Source organism: Candida parapsilosis, contig 005809 (genome assembly GCF_000182765.1).
Source record: "Candida parapsilosis strain CDC317 annotated contig 005809".
Lineage (NCBI taxonomy): Eukaryota > Fungi > Ascomycota > Pichiomycetes > Serinales > Debaryomycetaceae > Lodderomyces > Lodderomyces parapsilosis.
The window spans coordinates 371,825-391,595 of NW_023503281.1; the positions used below are offsets into that span (position 1 = coordinate 371,825).

The following is a 19,771-nucleotide window of genomic DNA, read 5'->3' on the forward strand; positions in this document are numbered from 1 at the left end:
TTCTCTGTTCTCAATCTTTTTTCACTTTCTACGCCTTTTCTTACTTGATGAACTAGCAGCTTGTGGAGTCACGACCAATTTCCCATCAACTCCCAAATCAAATTCAACGCCACTATACTCATTCAATCGTTTCAACATTTTAATAGTCACTGGTTTACTTGCACCAGTAACTAAACTGGTGCCAATTGTGTGTTGATTACGTCGACACCAACTTTCAATTGATTGCGGGTTTATTTCTATCGAGGTCAAATCGTCGTCAATTAAATCAGGGACGTTTTCAATCAAGTACGCATTGAGTAATAGATTGGAAGATATGGGGATATTCGAGGGAGAAGCTTCTTGTTGTTGGTGTTGTTGCATCAATGGAGATAGCGTTTTGGCCAACCGAGGTACTTTGGCCACGATACGCCTTATCCTGTCTGCATCAAATGTGTCCAGAGGTGTGGATGTAGTGTTGTTGTTGGTAGTTGTTAATGTACTGGTGTTTTCAAAACACTCCAATACATTCAATATGGCTTGGTTTCGACGTTGGTAGTAACTCAATGTCTTTCGTTGATTTTGTTCTTCTTCATAAGTCTTTGATAGCTCGGAGGAGACAGTTTTGAATCGATCTTGTAGAGTATGATACAATTGTTGTAATTCGTCAAATGGCATGGTGTCAATATCATCTTCTTCATGAGTTGACGATTTCGTTGAGTCGGTGTTTGGCGCGATCTCTTGTTTTATGTATGGTGCTGATGGCGCTGTCGGTTGTTGTTCTGGCTGTGGTTTTGTATTTAGCAGCATTGATTCTTCAGTCATGGTGTTACGTTAGTGAAGTAAGGCTTTGAGTATGTGATCCGTCGGAGTGATTTTTTTTTTTTTGTTCATGAAAAACCACTACTACAATTCGAATCATTATACAACCAGTTTCATTACTCGAGTTTAATGACCAAAAAAATCAAATGCTTTTTTAGCTGAACGTATTATGTATGTGGCTGTGCTGCACTGAGTGGCATGGCTTATCAGGATTTAACTGGGACGATTTTTATGAAACCAGTTTCTCCACAATTTTTGAATACACCAACCCACTCAAATGAACTTTATTGAGATAAATTGAAGCATCAAGTAATACACGGTGAAGTAATTCATTACGCGTAGGGTGGTCATGACGGGGGGTGTTTGCTTTGACGTGTTAATAGGAGGGTGATGTTCAATAAATTGAAGTAATGCCACACTCGGGCATATACACCGGAAGTTATAAAACACTACAAGTGTGAATGAGGAAAGAGGAGAACCTATACACATGAAAGCATGTTCACACACGAGTCCCCGCCATCCCTGTTCACACGTGCTCGGTATATTGGCGTGATAGTTTTGGTGTGGTGTATGCGTGTATATGTGATAAACTCCTTGTGTGGTATCTGGATACACTTGTCAACGTGTGTTACCACTACAACCAAAGGCAAACACATTCAATGTTGAGGAGGTGCAAAGTATACACACATACATGTTGAGTGCGGTCAGTCGGAGGCGGGCTTGGCTTGGCGATGTGTGTCGATATTTTCATTTCAATGTCGGGCCCACTCCCACATTCAAACGTTTTTCAGATGTGTTATACCACTAGACCGCCGCTTTTTTTTTTTTCTCACCGGAGTATAATGACCGGTGTGGTATGTTTTGGCAAGAAGAGCGGGAATGCAATAATCTTGAAGGTGGAGCCGCTGTGTTCATAAGTGAGCACTGCTAGATTTCAAAAACACTATAAATAGAGGACCATATTCCCCAAGAGCTTTCCTCAAACTCAATTATCATACCAATCCTCGTCCATCAATCTCAACATTATGCAATACTCCACTATCTTATCAATTGCTTTAGCTTTAGTTTCAACCGCTCAAGCCGGTTACGTCAAACCAAGACCAATCACTGAACCAGATTGCGAACCCACCACCACTACTACTCCATGTGAGCCAACCCCTACCCCATGTTGTCAAGATAGTGACATCACTTCATTCAGTGGTGAATTTGCTTTAGGTGTCAAGGAGTTGTGTGATGAAGATGATGTGATTTACTTGGTGTTTGAGTTGCCTGATGGTCAATTGGAACATAATGGAGTTACTGTTGATTGCGGATGCCACCCCACTACTACTACCACTACACCATGTGAGCCAACCACTACACCATGTGCGGAACCTGAGCCAATTGTTGACGATTGCAACGACGATAAGAAGAAGCGTTGGTACAAGCCAAAGCCAAAACCAGTCCCAACTCCAATTCCAACTCCAAATGGATTATCAGCATTATGCCACCCATACTGCTCGATTGAGGAACTTGTTTCCGATTGCACCACCGATTACTTTACTTTATGTGACTCCGTTTTGAAGGATGGCAAGTACAGAACCGGTGAAATTGTTGCCAACCATCAATTCCAATTCGATTCACCAGTGCAACCAGATGCCTTGTACAATAAGGGATGGTCGATTGAATACAAGGATGATTATTACTTGTTGGCATTGAATGATTGCACTACATTCTGGGAATGTCCAGTTGATGATTGTGGTCTTTGGAAATTGTACGATGCTTCGATTGATTCTAAATGTAAAGAGATTGAAATTGTCATTATTTTCAAAGATGAATCCTGTGATTAGATGAAAAGGAAGCAGTGTTGACTATAGAAGGATACAAGATGTGCATTTGAGTTTTGGGTTTTTATTGTTTCATTTCATTTTTTTACGTTGGTTATTTGATCAGCTGCTATTTCTCTTTTGGGTTCTCACTTTGCTGGGCTTTAGGATCCAGCTGAGCTGGGTATTGGTTCTTGGGTTCAATTTCATTTCATTTCATTTCGGTAAGTTGATCTTTACTTTTGGGTCAAACTTTCAAAAAAAAAAAAAGTTTTTGTTTATAAAACAAATCTATAGTCAAATTGAATATACAAAGTCGCATCTTATAATATCGTCATAAAAGTAGATTACGAAAGCATGGGCTTTTCATGAAATATGGTCGTTGTTTAATCTTCCATCATCTTCTCTCAATTTCTGTTGTCTACTTAATTTTTTTGCAACTTTCCCTCGCATTCCGAACAGATTTCACGCGCCTAATGCAATTCTTTCCCACACTATTCATTGCGTTCTCTTTTTTTTTTTCCGTTGCTCAACTCAACGCGTCTTTTCAGCAAAACAAAGGTGAAAGACAAAAAACCGATAATAAACTCATCTCTTAACCCACATATCACACCACACATCACTATAACCTACCGACCGAGACCACACATCACCAATGTCAATTGTATCACTAACAGGTATTGAAGTGCTCAACAACCCTGCCAAGTTCACCGACCCTTATGAATTCCAAATCACATTTGAATGTCTTGAGCCATTAAAAGAAGATCTTGAATGGAAATTAACCTATGTTGGATCATCAGATTCACTAGATCATGATCAAGAACTTGACTCGATACTAGTTGGCCCTGTACCTGTGGGGGTGAATTCCTTTTTGTTCACTGCTGATGCCCCTAGTCCTGAATTAATCCCCGCTAGTGAATTGGTTAGCGTTACCGTTATAATTCTTAGTTGTTCATACAATGATCGAGAGTTTGTTAGAGTGGGGTATTATGTCAATAATGAATATGATACTGAAGAGTTGAGAGAAAATCCACCGGCTAAAGTACAGGTTGATCATGTCGTGAGAAATATCTTGGCGGAGAAGCCTAGAGTGACGAGGTTTAATATTGTTTGGGATAATGAAGGTGCTGCTGATGAGTATCCTCCTGAACAACCAGAAGATGAAGAAGAAGAGGAGGAGGAGGAGGATGAAGAGGATGATGAAGAGGAGCAAGATGAAGAGGATGATGGAGAGGATGAAGGGGATGAAGATGAGGAAGATGAGGAAGATGAAGATCGTGAAGTTGATTTAGTTGATGAAGATGATAATATGGAAGAAGAAGAAGAAGTGTCGACTTTGAATGATAAGGATCAAAACGCCACCCCACCAGCAACAGCAGGTACAGAGGTAATTGAAGAAGTAGATACGCCGAAAGATAGTTAGTAAAACGAATTGTATTAGTAGTAATCGTTTTTGAAAAGTTCATTTGAATTCTTTTTGTCCTATGAATGTCCTCTCTATTCGTAATTGTCAATCAATGCATTAATCGTTTGACTCAATTGGTCAATGACTGGTATAGTTATGTTTCCACACGGTGACTGTTTTAATTTACCAACCCATTTATCCGGATGCCATTTGATACGTTCTTGTCTCAATAAATCCAACATTGAATCTTCAACAATCAAACTGTAAAATTTTTTCAAAGAATCTTGAGTTATAAGGTGCAAAATCTCATCAGTTGAAAGATTCTCTTGGTCAAAATGAGGTGGTAGCAATGGTAGCCTTAGTTTGTTATGGTATTCAATCCTTAATTTGTCATTTATCGACGTTGTTTCAGCATGTTGCGGGGTAAGATATGGGTCATTAATTCGTTTATCTCCCACATGCACCCCATTTTCATCCATCATACCAGCAGATGTCACTGGTAATTCTCCAACTACGCTGTAATCTTGTCGATTGTATGACTCTCGCATTTGAGAATATCGGTTTCCGTTGATGGGCGTTTCATACTTGAATTGGGTAAAGCTCGATCTGGGACGTACGAATTTGTAGCCATTGACACTGGGACCATATTCTTGTGAAGGTGGTGCTGTTGGAGGAGGAGGAGGAGGTATTGGGGGTGGCGGCGTTGATGCTCTCAGTGATGTTGGTGTAGATTGAGATATTGGTGTTGATTCTATGTCATTGTTTCTTTCAAAGGAGGGTGACTGGTTCTTATTGTTGTCATCATTATCATTATGGTCATTTGTTTCGAATAATCGTAGCGGTCGTTCAGGTCTTTGCGGTAGTTCCTGCAACGAAGTCTTGCGAGCATAGTTTAAATCTAGTATACTTGCAGTGGATGCATGTTTAAACCGAAGTTTCTTTCGCTTTGGTTGTGGTGGACACGGAGTAGAATCAGTTGTGGAAAAGCTCAACTTGAAGGATGAGGAGCTATTAGATGTGTTTGTCGTGGTACATATAGACATGTGGGAGTCCTGTTGCATTATAGGAGTCACCATTCTTGATCCAATGGCATCCAGATGCATCCTCTTTTTTCTATTAATAAATTTTGGTGGTGAAATGGGAAATTCATCATCTGATTCATCTGAATTGTTGATTATAGTCTTGTTACCAATGGAATTTTCATCGTGTACTTCATCATCTTCATCTTCGTGTATGGTTTCGACAATATCATTGGTAGTATCGATGAATACATCACCTTTTCCAACATTATCATCAATTACTCGTGATCTCAAATGTAAATCATTCAACATCCTCATTGGAGAGAGGAAAGACACAGTTGAGTTGGCATTAATTGGAGTAGATACAAAATCAAAAAAGTTTTCATTTCGTAATTGCATTGGTTTCCTTGGAGACGGTGTCTTTTCAATTGAATCAGATCCACTGTCTTTGTCCTCTGGTGATTGCGAATACTCCGTATCATCCGTTTCATCAATGTCCGATGATAAAACCTTTCTCTTGTACCAAGCTTTGTTCTTTTCAGGCGTTGCTCTGTGATCCCTATGTAGTATCAGACTGTCATTAGGTTTTATATGTGACGAAGACAATGGTGATGATGATGATGGTGATGATGCTCTGCGATTGCCATTTTGTGATTGATGCGTTAAATTTGGTGTTGTGTGAGGTAGTAATGTCATTAAAAATCCAGGTGCTGTATGGTCATATGATTGGCTCAGGTAGCTCTAGTGGGTAGAGTAAATGTGTGTATAATGTAGAGCTTTTTGTCACTGTACTGGCACTTTAATGTTATGGAATGATTTGTTTTGGTTTTCAGTGTTTACTTTTGTTTTGCATTTTTATTTGTTTGGCGTTCAGGGGGGGTTGGAAAGGGGGGGGGGGAGAAGAGAAGTCTTGCTTTACCTCACCCAATCAATCAATTTTCAACAAGCTAGAGCATTAAACGAACTCTGAGAATATATAAAGCACCTCAGTTGACGAAGACTTTTGTGGATCAAGGGTAATATTGGCTACCCCAAGGTTATGGATTTTTGATGCAAGTGATGATTGTCGCAAAGTCGCAAAGTGAGATTCAGTGTCGTGTATTTTTACGACACTGTACACACATCAAAAAATAGAGGAGCAGCAATGAAATGACAAGAAGTGACCAAAAACGAAATAAAAATAATTAGTTAATGCACGTGCTGCATCCCACTTGATTATTTTCTTTCTTTTTTTTTTTTTTTCTCTTTTAATCTCGTGTGCTTTTGTCATCTCCTTTTTTGTGTGACCATATGAAATGAAAATTTAAAGTGTATCTGGAGGGGGGGGTTTGAGGCAATGCAATGCAACCCACAATCCTTTGCAAGACCCTCGTGATTTTGAAATTGTTAATTGACTCAACTTCGATATTTTTTCCTCCCCCAGTAATAGCAAACAAGCAATGATGTGTAAAAGTGTTCTTTTTTTTCGGAGTAAACATGGCCTATAATGTGTACATCACGCCAAGTAAGACAAAGAGTAGTAAATATTGATAAGATTGAAACAGAATCTTATGTATGAGGTTGTTATTCATTTGTTGTTGTTTTTTTTGGTAATAGTTACACGCATCTCCCTCGTGGGCTTAAATGAATTTACTTTCTTTTTGTTTTTGATGCCTATGGGCAAAGGGCAAATTGAAACTTTCATCTTGTGTAAAGAATAGATTGCTATCCCCTCATTGCGAAATAGTAGTAGTAGTAGTAGTAACATTAGTAGTGTTTCATCTGTGTCTGTGATCTATACAACTTTTTTATATGCCAAACTACTTATCTTTGTTGGTTATATTTTCTCTTTTTGTTTGTTTTTTTTAGTTTGTTCCATTTAATTCTATAAAGACAGAGAGATTAACGTCATTGTTTAGAATAATATTTCCTTTGCTGTATTATTGTGCCACACCCCTACCACACTAACAATATAAAATCATACTAAAATTTCCATAACCAAAAAAATACAACATACACCCACCTATACCACACATCACACAACAGTCACTTCCACAACAATCACTATTTTCATACTCAGGGAGAGTGTCTATTCTCACAAATATCACATTTTTTTTTTTTATTTATTAATCAGTAAAGAAACTTATACACACACCCACACACTTTTACTTCCTTTAGTTTCAAGACAGGCTTCGAATTCCTTTTGATGAGTGATCAGCTAACTAGTCCTGCTGCATCACTTTCTTATTTTGATATCTCATATTTAACTTTTGAAGCTGTTTTAGAAGTTGTTATTATTTGTTTTGCCGGGTTTTTAGCGGCAAAGACTGGGTTATTAAACACACAAGGGCAAAAACTACTAAGTTCGTTAAATGTTGATTTATTCACACCATGTCTTATATTTTCCAAATTGGCTAGTTCATTGAGTCTATCCAAGCTTATCGATTTAGCCATCATTCCAATTTTCTTTGCATTGTCTACATTAATCTCGTATGGCTGTTCAAGAGGTACATCATGGTTTTTGTCATTAAATGAGCCAGAAACTGATTTTGTTACTGCTATGGCGGTATTTGGTAACTCAAACTCATTGCCAGTGTCATTGACGTTAAGTTTAGCATACACTTTACCAGGCCTTTTATGGGATGATTTGGTCGATGATGATAGTGACAAGGTTGCTGGTAGAGGCATTTTGTATTTATTGATTTTCCAACAATTGGGGCAAATCCTAAGATGGTCATGGGGATTCAACTTTTTGTTGAGAAAGAGGTCGCATGTTGAGTTGAATACCTACTATAACAAGCATGGTGCTATTATTGAATCAGAAACAACAAGGCTATTGTCAGCTGAAGATGCATTGTACATTGATGAAGAAGAGCAAACCACAACTGAAATTAATCCAAGCTCAGAAGATAATACAGATGATTCACAACAATCATCGCATGATGAACTAGACGAAACAGAAGAAGTTGTCACTTACGAGAAGCCATCTTCTTTGTATGCTAAATTTGCTGAATTGCCTGGTATAAAGCAGTTTTTATCATTTATGAATCCTCCTTTATGGGCTATGTTGCTTAGTGTCATTGTTGCTTCAACGCCTTTACAAAGGGTATTTTTCCATCGGGTGCTGAAAATGGTGATGGCTCATTTATCCACAATACGGTTACCGAAGCCATATTAGGCTTGGGTTCAGTATCAATCCCCTTGATTCTTATTGTATTGGGATCCAACTTGTACCCAGCAGCAGATATTCCACCAGCATCAAAACATTGTACTCGTATGTTGTTTGGTTCATTAATGTCGAGAATGATTTTACCACCAATTATATTGTTGCCCATAATTGCTGCATGTGTTAAATATATCAATATATCTATATTGGATGATCCCATTTTCCTTATTGTTGCATTTATTTTAACAATTAGTCCACCTGCTATTCAATTGAGTCAAATTTCTCAGTTGAATGGAATTTATCAGAAGGAAATGTCGGGTGTTTTGTTTTGGGGGTATGTTATTTTAACGTTGCCAACTACCATTTTCATTGTTGTTGCTTCATTGAAAGTTTTAGAATGGGCCCAATCTTAGTAGTATATAGGTTTTAACTTCACCGTTTGACTTTTGGTGGTTTACTTTTGCTACTTTACTCTAGAGGAAATAAACAAGCTTGTTGAGGCGCAACTATTTTCCCCGCGCAGCACAAGTAATCCTTTAAATGATCAAAGCTAAGCCTCTCTGTCTTTTAACCAAACGATATATGTATGATATTTTCGTAACCATCAGATCAAGCATGCTTGATTACACAAAAAAGTATACGTTTAAATTTTATTCCAACCTGCTGAGTGAAAATTAATCCATTCACCCAATTCCCGCAGCGCATCATTCCCTTTGAGCTCTTACACAAATGGCATACACCTTGAGAATGAACAAAAAAAGTATGGTGTTGTCAAGATCTCGCGTGGAGTAGTTTTAGCGTTCATCGTGACCCGTTGGGGCTTAACTTTGAAGAATCTTGGGATCTGTGCTTTGAAGTATCAACTTCAAGAAGATTCTACATTTGTGAATGAGTGAAGTAACCGTTCGCGACAAGGAAGATTGCATGTGGCTCACTCGATATGAAGATACATAAGAAAAAAAAAAAAGATGCTTAGGTTAGCGTGTGTGTCAGGGGGTGAAAGAAAAAACAAACCTTATGCATAGAAAACCAGCACAAAGCAGGTTCATGCTGCTTTTCGTGATTGAAGCGTATTTCTCGAAACTGATATTTTATTTGAAGGCTGTATTACCTCGGGTAAAGATCGTGACCATTGGTTTTTGGTTTGATTGTCTGCTTGTTATTGTGTTTAAATTCATCCTCTATTTTGTTGTTAAGTCCAATAGTTACACAAATGTATGTGTATATTAGTCAGTATATAACCATATTTAACAAGTATAAACTGCTGCTACTACTAATATATAGTTTAGTTTACAAAATGAACAAAGTCATTTTTCTTTTTTTATTATTTATTATTTATTATTTATTAGTTTTTTTTTTTATTTTTTGTTACTTTGCACTAAAAGAGGGTTCTTTTTGGAAGAAACCATAACTTCACCTACTGCTGTCCACGTTATTGGTATCCAACAGATACATTACTATTTATTAACAACCTCAACAAAGAAAGGCTACATTTTCGATTTTTTGTACATTTTACTCCCCGTAATATCAGCCAACATCATAACTAAATTCAAAGGAATAAGCTTTTCTTGTGCACATCAAGGCAATTGGCTCAAGCATTAACATCTCATGGCATCTGAGTCAAATTTGTCTAAAGTTGAAGGAAGCACGACCAACCTGGGAGATGATACATTGTTACCACGAAATATCCCTCGAGATCCTACAGCTTCGACCAAGCTAAGGAAGAAACCATCCAAACCAAAGTCGACCCTGGCATCATCTTATGACTCTTCTCAATCAACAGCAGCATCCAATTCCACTAACACCAGATCTCAGCAAGAGAAACAAAAGAGGCGAAAGCACAAGAATTCGAAATTAGGTTGTCCCAATTGTAAACAACGACGCGTTAAATGCTCAGAAGACCTACCGTCGTGTGCAAATTGTATAAAACACAAGGTTGAATGTGGCTATTTAAGCTACACCAAGGAGGAGATTGAAGAACTAAAACAAGCCAAACTTGAACGTCTACAAGCAGCAAGTGAACAAAAGGGCGACTCAAAGTCAGAGTCAGAAGAAGTGGAGGAACAATTGGAGTTCAATTCAAACAAGAGAGCCTCTTTAGATGACGGAAATGGAGAGTCGAGAAAGAGGCTAGCTCCAAACAACTCAAAAAAATCACTACAGCCCCACAATAAGCAGAAACTGGTAAAGCTACTGCATCGATTATCCCAGAATTATCATCACCAACGACCCGATAGCCACTCAATGTCAAACAGTGCGTCCCAAGCAACAGGTTTAGACACTAATATTATGACGCATGTGCAAATACAAGACACTACTCCAAACTTCAACACAAACGGACAAACTGTTATTCAAAATTTTGACAACTTGTTAGGACATGAATTGGGTGGTCCGGAAAATTCAATAATCTTCCCCGTTTATCGCATGAGTGAAAACCAAACCCCTGAAGTCGGTAATATTCAAAATTGTTATCCTGATACGGGCCCATTACCAAGTACGCCAGCATCAATGCAACTATCGAATGCCTTGCCGGGAGCAATTCACAAACCTACACTGTTTACAATCAGTCGAGATAGAAACCGCATCAATTATGTGAAAGAAAATGATGACTTGTTTGCAAAGACAAATCTGGGAATTATTCAAGGTCAGATGACACTTGAGCCAATTAGACATGTCTATTGGACATGGTTAAAATCATTTGTTGATCTAGGCACAACTCATCCATTGAGATTTTACTGCTTACTCAACATCTGTGCCAATTACTTGATATCGGTTTGTTTCGATGGGTCATATGGATTGTACAGTTTCGGAGGTAGGACATCTACACCGGTTGAACGACAAAAGGAGTTGGCCCATATGCGTCAAACGTGTCTTGTCAAGACAATACAATACTATGATGAGGTAATCAAACGATTAAGAACAATGTTGGCTGAAAATAGTCCTGATCCTGATGCTGCGTGCACAGTTTCTTACATGTTGAGTTTGACCTCGATTTATGATCCAGAACGATCATTGCATTCGACAATTTGTTACCGAGAAGGTCTATTTGACATGCTCGAGTACTACAATAGTAAAAGCCGTCCAGCAGATACACCAGTTATTGTGCAAATTGAATTAAAGTTAATGACAAATATTATGATGACAGGGAATTTGCCAGCTTACAATCCCATGTTCTTAATTGAAGCTCGTCAAATGTTGCATTCATTTGGTGATATTCTATTCCCATTGTGTGAAGTTGCAACAGCGTCGGTTGATTCTGATCATCCTCGTATCCGCACTAGTCAATTTCTTCAATTGAAATACCACCAACTTTTACATTTTATCAATGAAGCCATCGATGTCTATATACCACAAATCAATGACAAGATAACTAACTTGGAAGTGCAACAGGACTTGTTGTACCAAATGTTGACTAAATGGGTTGTTATTTTCTCTAGTCAATTAACATTCCCCACATCTAGTCAAGGTCCACTTGAGAAAATCATGTATTTGTTTTACAAGTTTGTCAAAAAGGCCCTATTCACCATCTTACCCCATGTCAAGTTTTTTTTCTTGCGCAATTTTGATGGACCCATCTTGTTGGATGTATATGCAAGTGATGATTACGCCATTTATCAACAATTGTCACATCCACCAAATTTGAAGGTCGATTCATCCATTTACGAACCACATGTCGAGCAACTAAAATACATTGCTGCGTTTTTAATTCGTGGATCAACCTATATTCGCAAACGACTTGCCATTTTGTACCCCATCTTGATGCGATTCATTGCGATGCATGATTTTCAAGGTAGTGATATTAACAAATGGCGGAAAACAATTCAGGATATTACTGCTTTGAGAGCGCATTTTCTGGAAAAGATGCAAGTGTTTGAAGTAAATTTGAACTCATTTACCAATGGGTATATAAAAAAATCCAATTATCCGTTACCGGGAGAAAATGGTGAATTTGAGGATGCCAATCTTGGTGATGATTACTTATCGGTTGACTTTACAACGTTGCAGCCTCTGGGTCTTTTGGCTGGTGATTATGATCCTACTTCGGGGTAAAAAAGAGAATTACACATTGTGCAGATGAAACACAGTGTCGTGATTGTTGGCCGCACTGGATTGTATCGTTAGCCGCACTGCCATCTATAGAACCTATAATCATAATGCTACAAACTACCACCAGTAACCATTCATACGTTTCATTCCTTTTGTAGAAGTGACAAAGTGTCTCCGTATTCAATGTAACATTACGCGATCGTCTCTCTCTCTCCATATTTATTAAAAATTTTTATTGTTCTATTTGTCTCTCTCTCTCTCTCTTTTCTTACTCCTAAAAAAAAAACGCCAACATTTTCATTTCCATTCTCAATTGAACAAAACATAATCCATAGCCACTTGCAGATATTCCACCCCATTCAGCAAGCAAATAGTCGGTACATACGTACTTACATACATCCATACACACAAACACGCACATACATACACACACGCACACGAAATGGCCGATAATACGGACGACTACTCCTACGATTACGAATACTTGTACAAAATCGTACTTATTGGTGATTCAGGCGTTGGTAAATCCAATTTGTTATCAAGATTCACTCGAGACGAATTCAATTTAGAAAGTAGGTCAACTATTGGAGTTGAATTTGCCACTAGAACTTTAGAAATCGATGGGAAGAGGGTCAAAGCGCAAATTTGGGATACTGCTGGACAAGAAAGATATAGAGCAATTACATCAGCTTATTATCGTGGTGCAGTTGGCGCTTTAATCGTTTATGATATTGCCAAGACTGAAAGTTACGAAAGTGTTAGTCGTTGGTTGAAAGAGTTGAAGGAACATGCTGATGCAAATATTGTTATTGAATTGGTGGGTAATAAATCGGATTTGGATCATTTACGAGCTGTCCCTACTGAAGAAGCAAGAAATTTTGCCTTGGAAAATAACTTGTTGTTCACTGAAGCATCCGCCTTGAGCTCCGACAATGTTGATTTGAGTTTCCATCAGTTGTTGAAGAATATTTATGAAATGATATCGAAACATCAATTGGATACTAATGAGCAAGGTGGATTGAAGGCGGCAAGCAATGGACCAACGATAAGTTTGACACCCGCACCTAAGGAGAAAAAGAGTAGTAAGAATAATTCAAATTGTTGTTGAGGGTGGGGGTCAACGAAGAGGGGAGACGCTTTTTGAAGTAGAACTCTAATAGAGTTAATTCACTCACATGAAACAACAACTGCTCCACGGCATATATATATGTATATCACAATTATCTTTTTTTTTTTTCCCTTTCGATTCTGTAACAACTAGTCTATCCTGTTTACGCAATCTTTTTCAATTTACTCACTGGTTGTTTCATAGGTCGGCTAGATGACGCCGCTGATGATGATGCTACTGCTGCTATTCCAGCCGTGCCATCACTAGAAACACCACTTTCAATCGTGAAATTTACAATTTGTTCTCCTCTTAATATTATTAATCCAACATGTCTCTTTGCCAAGTCAGGCTTGTTGCTTTTGGGAATTTCAGAAGGGAATAATGGTGTAGTTGTTGATGCTGAACCAATGGGTAATTTTTTGTTAGCCTTCTTCTGACTCTGTGATCGTAAATTCATCAAACTCTTTTTCGTTATTCTTGCCTCTTCTGTGTCAGCTAATACTAAATTGAGATGTTTGTCAAATGAGAGTAAAGTTCCCGTGTAGGTTCTATTATCAATCGTGTGGATCTTCAATCGATTGTTTATCAAGTCTGACATTTTAGTCTTTTTTGTAATGGGCACTTTTGATGACTAGAATAGTTAGTACTTTGGCTTCCATGTGTAATTAAGATGCGTTTGTACATACCATTATTGCGAGTTGTAGAGTGATTAGTACCTTGTGTGTAACTCCTTCTTTTAATGCTTTTTGTAAAGACTTTTCTTCTTTTTAAAGTGTCGCATATTCATGTGAGTGTCTTGTGACAACATTTCACGACATTAAATATTTTCCCAAAAAGCAAGTTCATTTTCTGAAATCCTTCAGCAATATATTCTAATTTACATCATTTCAAACCAGTTTCACCAAGACAAGTGGGGCTATTCTTATATTTTTTGATTAGGCAAGAGTTCCAATTATCCATTTTACAACTCAATTGATACTTCATATTTGCTCATTGGTTCCATAAATACGCGTCTTAATTATGTCTGAACAAGAAGTTAAAGAATTGCCAAAGGAGCAAAAAGAGGAGGAAGTTGTTGCTGAAACCAAAGTTGAAGAGACTGAAACTGGATCAAAGGGCGACAATGCAGCAGATGATGCAACTGATGCAAATACATCTACAACTGAAAGTGTTAAAAGAAAAGACTCTGTTGAGGCTGCTGGGGAACCAAAGAAGAAGAAAAAGAGAAGAACTTATGATGATGACGAGCCAGAGGCAAAGAAGGAAGAAATTGAAGCGGGAGGAAAGGAAGTGGCTGATGGGGAAGATGAAGATGAAGATGAAGATGCCGAAGCTGATGCTGAAGAGCAAGAAGAAGACGATGATGATGATGATGATGATGATGATGACGAAGAAGATTACGACGGAGAGGACGACGGAGGAGATGAGGAGGAAGAAGAGGACGAGCTCAATGAAATAGACACCACAAACATTATCACGAGTGGTAGAAGAACAAGAGGTAAGCAAATTGATTTCAAGGATGCTGCTGCGAAATTGGATGCTGAAGGGGTCAAGGAATAAGTCACCTTGGTTTAGGGACATTTTCCTTGTTAGTTTACGATACTCTCTCAGTGGACTTACTAAAAAAGTTTGGCAGTGGATCAACTATTGTGGTTCCAAACATTGAAAAGTTTCTATAAGTTTATGTACTTGATTGCTAGTTCTACTCTTGAAAACATGCGGCATATTCGCCAAACATTAATCTCTCAAGATTGACAAACCCAGTCACCAAAGTTGTAACTCCCTTCTCCGAACTTCACCGCTTTGATCATTTTGTCCAACTCTCCCACGCCCAAAGCTGCTAGCAGACATCTCTTCAGATTCAAACAGCTAGCTCTAGCTGACGTTCACCCTTATTTAAGGTGTAGACCCTCTAACAGTGTTGTTACAGCTGACAAGAAGGCGATCATCTTTATACAATTTGTTTTTCCCTTTTCGCAACCAAGGAACTACAGAGTGGAACTTGAAACCAGAGTCACAATTCACCGATCAAAGTTGTACAATATAAACCCTTACACGCATTTCTCACGATAGTTTTCAGTAACCGTCCGCCCAAGCAAGTCCAATTCCATGCACCCAGTGAGTCAGGGCCAGCACTTCCAGTAAAGGTCTCTCACTCCACATATGGTTTTCTGATGGAAAATGGTAATACTAGCCACCTACAAGCAAACCAAATCATACAATCACTCTCCCTATTGTTGTGAATTTATTGCTTTACTTTCATTTTGATCACCATACATTATAGTTAAGAACATTCCCCTTCACCGTAGACAGATTACTGATTATAATGGCTTCAGAATCATCACCCTTCTAGTAGATTGGCATGTATTGAAGAAAACTATCCAAACTCAATAACTACTCTCCACCATCTCTTCAACATCCCCCGTCTCGCTAATCTCATTCGTCGTCACCTCTAACGCTGCTGCTGCCTCTTGTGCTGCTTGCTGTTGCGCTGCCTGCAACTTGGCCTGCTTTTTGGTGAGTCTTGTTTCGCCTCTCTCTTGCCTGAGAACCTGTTGCTCTCGGTATTTAGCAAGATATATTTTTAACACTTCTGCATAATTTTCAAACCCCAAGTCGTACATCAGGTATAGTATATCCTCCCCATTGATTGTCTTTCTCTTTTCCCTCAAACATTTATCGGAAGCCTCACTAGTAATGAAGGATATGAATTCAGAAACACACTCTTGCATACATTCCTTAGCATCTTTTGACACTTTAGCTGTGGGTGGTAGAGTGTTTTTCATAAGTCTGGCGACATTCGCAATAGGTAACCACCGGTCCTGCTCTCGTAGTTCTAAATCTCTCGTATTTTGCTCCATAATGTGGTGTATTATATACGCCTTCAAAATTATATGCCCGCCTCTTTGCTTTTAGGAATCTAGTGTTATATAGTGATTACCTTTAACTTGGCTGTAAATGGCTAGATTGTGTTGAAAAATTGGAGTAATTTGCGACACATTCTTTAATTTTTTTTTTTTTTACTTTTCCTTTTTCGACCAATTTGGAAAATGCTGGACAAGACAGGAAAGTGCCGCATCAACATGAGTGTTTTGAATTCAGTTATACCTCTTGTTTGTGGTGATATAAAATGGCGATGAGTCGTGTTGAGAGTCGCTTACTTTCTACTTACTCTTTAGAGCTCGACTTACACAACTTTAAACATTCGATATTAAATGTCGTCGTGTCATAGACTATTTTTTGCGAAACTGCAAGCAAGTTTTTTAATGTCCGTCGAAAATTTCATAATCCCACCACCCATGTACCGCCGTTCTCAGTGAACACTCACATTAGATAATGGAAAAATCACGAGCACCACCAATTGCCAACGACAAGCTTGACGACTCGGAGGCGGACATTGTTGATGAGTCTGCCAAAGGAATATCATCGTTGATCTTTGTGCAAGTTATCACAAAGTTATTTACTTTTATATTGAATCAAGCATTGATAAGATTTGTTTCTCCCGATGTATTTGGTTTAATTGTTTATTTGGAGTTTCTTCAATCATCGGTTTTATTCATCAGTAGAGAGTCTGTTCGACTAGCAGTACAACGTATCGCCCATGATCAAACCAAAACACGAACATTGCAAAAAGTGATGAACTTTGGGTTTATACCATTCTTGATTGCCATTCCTGTTACTTTACTCGTTGGATACTATCAAGGCATTAAATCGGTCAACTTCCAAGACTTTTTTTTGATCCTCCCATTCAACAAAATTGCCATTGGGGTTCTTTTCCTGCTGACGATTCTCGAGTTGAGTATTGAACCCATTTATTGCGTGTATCAATATGAATTGGAATTTGGAAAACGGTCTAAATTTGAGGGAATTGCCTTGATTGCCAAATGTACCACCACGTTTGTAGCGATTTATTTTGCTCGTCAACGTTTCACTGGTTTGGAATATAGTGGAATATCCATTTTATCCTTTATGTTTGGTCAACTTGCATACTCGGCAACGCTATTCCTTTCATACTTTGGATCCTTCTTGAAATTTAATGAGACAAAGGATACTCATATTAGGTACGGTGTTTTCAGCATCGAAGGTGAGCCTCGATTTGACCCAGCAGTTTTATCAATTTCAAAAAGTCTATTCATACAACTGATTTTTAAACAGGTACTAACCGAAGGTGACAAGTTATTGATTAGCTACTTGTGCACAATCGAGGAGCAAGGGGTGTATGCCGTTATCGTCAACTACGGGTCTATTATTGCAAGAATATTATTTCAACCATTGGAAGAGTCTAGTCGGTTATTATTGGCAAAGATCGTAAACAGTACTGAACCGCCAAAAGGGGAGACAATGGCTCAATCTTTCACCTATATCAAAATGATAAGCTTGTTTTACTTTAACTTGTGTTTGTTTATCATATTCGCGGGAATCACCAACGGATCATTCCTACTTCGTGTAATGCTTGGCAGCTCCAACAAGTGGTCACAATCCAACATATTTGATTTGTTTACCCTTTATGTTTTTTACATCCCCTTCTTAGCATTCAATGGTATTTTTGAGGCATTTTTCACCGTGATTGTGCAACCACATGAGATACAAAAATACTCTAAGTTTATGACTTTCATAACTGCAGTCGTGTTGGCGGCGCTGTACATTTCGGTCTCTGTGATGGAATTGAGATTAGCTGGATTGATACTAGCTAATATACTTAATATGGCCATGAGAATTGGGTACTGCTATCGCTCCATAAACAAGTACTATGGCACAAGGATCAGCTTGCTAACGTGTTTACGTTATACTTCTGGATCAATTGCGTGCACAATCGCTTCCTGGATAGTGCAGTACATATTTGTTTTCCGGCTGGATTCTTTTGTTACAAAGACGTGGTCAGAGTTGTTCAAGAGCGCAATCTTTTCGGTGATACTATTAGCAAATCTCGTGATTCTAGAAAGACAAAACATTCAAAACTCAATAAAACGAATTTTCAAGATAAAAGATGAATAGAGTGTATAAGATAATAAGTTCAAAAATTAGAAAAAAAAAGTTAGAGTCGTAACACTAAGTCACTCTAGTATTGTCAACTAACCAACGTTGTGCCATCCAGTACCGCCTCCGTCACGGATAGCATTACTGTGCTGAATTGCTTCCCTCCAGTGGTGGTGCTATTAATTACCAGGGTATGACATACTGATTCCTCAAGCAGTACTGTACCCAAACCGCGAGGATCGAACTGGACACTACGAAAGCAAAATGTTCACAACACCAAGTGCGCAATAAATGCACTTCCGCCAAGGGCCATCACAGCCAAAAAAAGTTTAAATTTGTGGCAGGGTCTATCTGACGGAAGCAAATCCCTAATCTAACATTCTGAACTTGTACGCTCCTCAAAATACATTTAGAAGTCTTTTATGTCTTTGGCTGCGTTATACACACTTTTACTCACGCATTCTCAACTTCTACGAAAAACAAAAGAAAAAAGTTTGTGCCGCTTAGTGTTCATGTTGGGGAAATTTTGTAACATAATCACGTCAATTTTTCAATTTTTCACAAGTTTATCTCGCCTCATCAACAAATGTCGATAGTAGAACTTCTGCAAGAGGTGGATAAGTTGGCCAAAGTAATCATTCAAAAGAACTTGGAGCTAGAAGAGCTCAAGAAAGGTTATAATCACAGATTACATGTTATAAATGAGTTTATCGCAAAGGTACAACCTGATCAAATTGACGATGACAAAATTACCTCAGAGTCATTTACTCAACACTGGAACAACAAAGTAACCTGCCCGAATTGTAATCACATAGTATATAACAACAGCGAACAAGAATTTGTTCTAATACCAAAGAAACAACTAGAGTATTTGTCATCGCAACCAGAATTTCCTAAACATCAAGAACCTACACCACATCGATTATCAGTGAACAATCAAAAGACAAAGAAGAAATCACATATAACGTGTTCTTTCTGCAAAGAACAAGGACATACAAGAGCAAATTGCAAGAAGCGACTTGGGTTAGTTGAGTGATAAAAAGAAAGAAAAATATACATTAAACGGACTTTACACACACATTTCATTTCGAAGCTTGCACCATGGCCTCTGTTTTTTCGGTTAGTACTGGATCCAAATGAAATACATTATATAAAACATACCTCTTCTCGATGCATCTTGTAGTAATGTGCAATCAACTGAGTTGGGATTCATATGCACATATCGCACAGTTGACCCTCTAATGAATAGATTTTTGACAGCATCTAAGTAAGGATATTTGTCACAATTTGTGCACGTTACATCATCTAACTTCAAGTTCAAGTATTGGTCCACTGACTTTAATATCCCTCTTATTTCCATATCATTCTTTAATTCAACGGTGACCTCCTGGTCTACCAATGTTTTGAAGAAGCTGAAAAACAACATTTCACCTGGTGTAGTTTGCTGAACACTCAAAAACTTTTTAA

The 19,771-nt window shown here is 38.2% G+C and overlaps 13 protein-coding genes and 1 pseudogene across 14 annotated transcripts; 8 read left to right on the forward strand and 6 right to left on the reverse strand. All coding sequences in view use genetic code 12, as the record gives it.

Annotated features, from left to right (window-relative positions):
* Positions 1 to 21: 21 nt before the first annotated feature.
* On the reverse strand, positions 22 to 801 carry CPAR2_201950 (uncharacterized protein; the record flags this gene model as incomplete). Its single annotated transcript, XM_036809047.1, has 1 exon — positions 22 to 801. One exon carries the CDS (start codon positions 799 to 801, stop codon positions 22 to 24), a length of 780 nt encoding a protein of 259 aa, XP_036665723.1.
* Positions 802 to 1,823: 1,022 nt separating this feature from the next.
* Positions 1,824 to 2,627, forward strand: CPAR2_201960 (uncharacterized protein; the record flags this gene model as incomplete). Its single annotated transcript, XM_036809048.1, has 1 exon — positions 1,824 to 2,627. The coding sequence occupies one exon, from the start codon at positions 1,824 to 1,826 to the stop codon at positions 2,625 to 2,627; it is 804 nt and encodes a 267-aa protein (XP_036665724.1).
* Positions 2,628 to 3,258: 631 nt separating this feature from the next.
* Positions 3,259 to 4,026, forward strand: ASF1 (nucleosome assembly factor; the record flags this gene model as incomplete). The annotated part of the gene is made up of 1 exon (XM_036809049.1): positions 3,259 to 4,026. The coding sequence occupies one exon, from the start codon at positions 3,259 to 3,261 to the stop codon at positions 4,024 to 4,026; it is 768 nt and encodes a 255-aa protein (XP_036665725.1).
* Positions 4,027 to 4,100: 74 nt separating this feature from the next.
* On the reverse strand, positions 4,101 to 5,723 carry CPAR2_201980 (uncharacterized protein; the record flags this gene model as incomplete). Its single annotated transcript, XM_036809050.1, has 1 exon — positions 4,101 to 5,723. The coding sequence occupies one exon, from the start codon at positions 5,721 to 5,723 to the stop codon at positions 4,101 to 4,103; it is 1,623 nt and encodes a 540-aa protein (XP_036665726.1).
* Positions 5,724 to 7,212: 1,489 nt separating this feature from the next.
* Positions 7,213 to 8,184, forward strand: CPAR2_201990 (uncharacterized protein; the record flags this gene model as incomplete). The annotated part of the gene is made up of 1 exon (XM_036809051.1): positions 7,213 to 8,184. The coding sequence occupies one exon, from the start codon at positions 7,213 to 7,215 to the stop codon at positions 8,182 to 8,184; it is 972 nt and encodes a 323-aa protein (XP_036665727.1).
* Positions 8,185 to 9,780: 1,596 nt separating this feature from the next.
* On the forward strand, positions 9,781 to 12,222 carry ECM22 (Ecm22p; the record flags this gene model as incomplete). The annotated part of the gene is made up of 1 exon (XM_036809052.1): positions 9,781 to 12,222. One exon carries the CDS (start codon positions 9,781 to 9,783, stop codon positions 12,220 to 12,222), a length of 2,442 nt encoding a protein of 813 aa, XP_036665728.1.
* A 439-nt stretch (positions 12,223 to 12,661) lies between these two features.
* On the forward strand, positions 12,662 to 13,327 carry YPT31 (Rab family GTPase; the record flags this gene model as incomplete). The annotated part of the gene is made up of 1 exon (XM_036809053.1): positions 12,662 to 13,327. The coding sequence occupies one exon, from the start codon at positions 12,662 to 12,664 to the stop codon at positions 13,325 to 13,327; it is 666 nt and encodes a 221-aa protein (XP_036665729.1).
* A 163-nt stretch (positions 13,328 to 13,490) lies between these two features.
* Positions 13,491 to 14,016, reverse strand: CPAR2_202020 (mRNA splicing protein; the record flags this gene model as incomplete). The annotated part of the gene is made up of 2 exons (XM_036809054.1): positions 13,491 to 13,958; positions 14,014 to 14,016. 2 exons carry the CDS (start codon positions 14,014 to 14,016, stop codon positions 13,491 to 13,493), a joined length of 471 nt encoding a protein of 156 aa, XP_036665730.1.
* Positions 14,017 to 14,347: 331 nt separating this feature from the next.
* Positions 14,348 to 14,887, forward strand: CPAR2_202030 (histone H2A.Z-specific chaperone CHZ1; the record flags this gene model as incomplete). The annotated part of the gene is made up of 1 exon (XM_036809055.1): positions 14,348 to 14,887. One exon carries the CDS (start codon positions 14,348 to 14,350, stop codon positions 14,885 to 14,887), a length of 540 nt encoding a protein of 179 aa, XP_036665731.1.
* Positions 14,888 to 15,714: 827 nt separating this feature from the next.
* Positions 15,715 to 16,188, reverse strand: HAP31 (Hap31p; the record flags this gene model as incomplete). The annotated part of the gene is made up of 1 exon (XM_036809057.1): positions 15,715 to 16,188. One exon carries the CDS (start codon positions 16,186 to 16,188, stop codon positions 15,715 to 15,717), a length of 474 nt encoding a protein of 157 aa, XP_036665732.1.
* A 475-nt stretch (positions 16,189 to 16,663) lies between these two features.
* On the forward strand, positions 16,664 to 18,322 carry CPAR2_202050 (glycolipid translocation protein; the record flags this gene model as incomplete). Its single annotated transcript, XM_036809058.1, has 1 exon — positions 16,664 to 18,322. One exon carries the CDS (start codon positions 16,664 to 16,666, stop codon positions 18,320 to 18,322), a length of 1,659 nt encoding a protein of 552 aa, XP_036665733.1.
* A 73-nt stretch (positions 18,323 to 18,395) lies between these two features.
* Positions 18,396 to 18,617, reverse strand: CPAR2_202060 (annotated as a pseudogene; the record flags this gene model as incomplete). Its single annotated transcript has 1 exon — positions 18,396 to 18,617. A coding segment is annotated over one exon (222 nt).
* A 273-nt stretch (positions 18,618 to 18,890) lies between these two features.
* On the forward strand, positions 18,891 to 19,340 carry CPAR2_202070 (uncharacterized protein; the record flags this gene model as incomplete). The annotated part of the gene is made up of 1 exon (XM_036809059.1): positions 18,891 to 19,340. One exon carries the CDS (start codon positions 18,891 to 18,893, stop codon positions 19,338 to 19,340), a length of 450 nt encoding a protein of 149 aa, XP_036665734.1.
* A 46-nt stretch (positions 19,341 to 19,386) lies between these two features.
* Positions 19,387 to 19,730, reverse strand: SNP3 (Sm-like protein; the record flags this gene model as incomplete). The annotated part of the gene is made up of 2 exons (XM_036809060.1): positions 19,387 to 19,412; positions 19,466 to 19,730. The coding sequence occupies 2 exons, from the start codon at positions 19,728 to 19,730 to the stop codon at positions 19,387 to 19,389; spliced, it is 291 nt and encodes a 96-aa protein (XP_036665735.1).
* Positions 19,731 to 19,771: the final 41 nt, after the last annotated feature.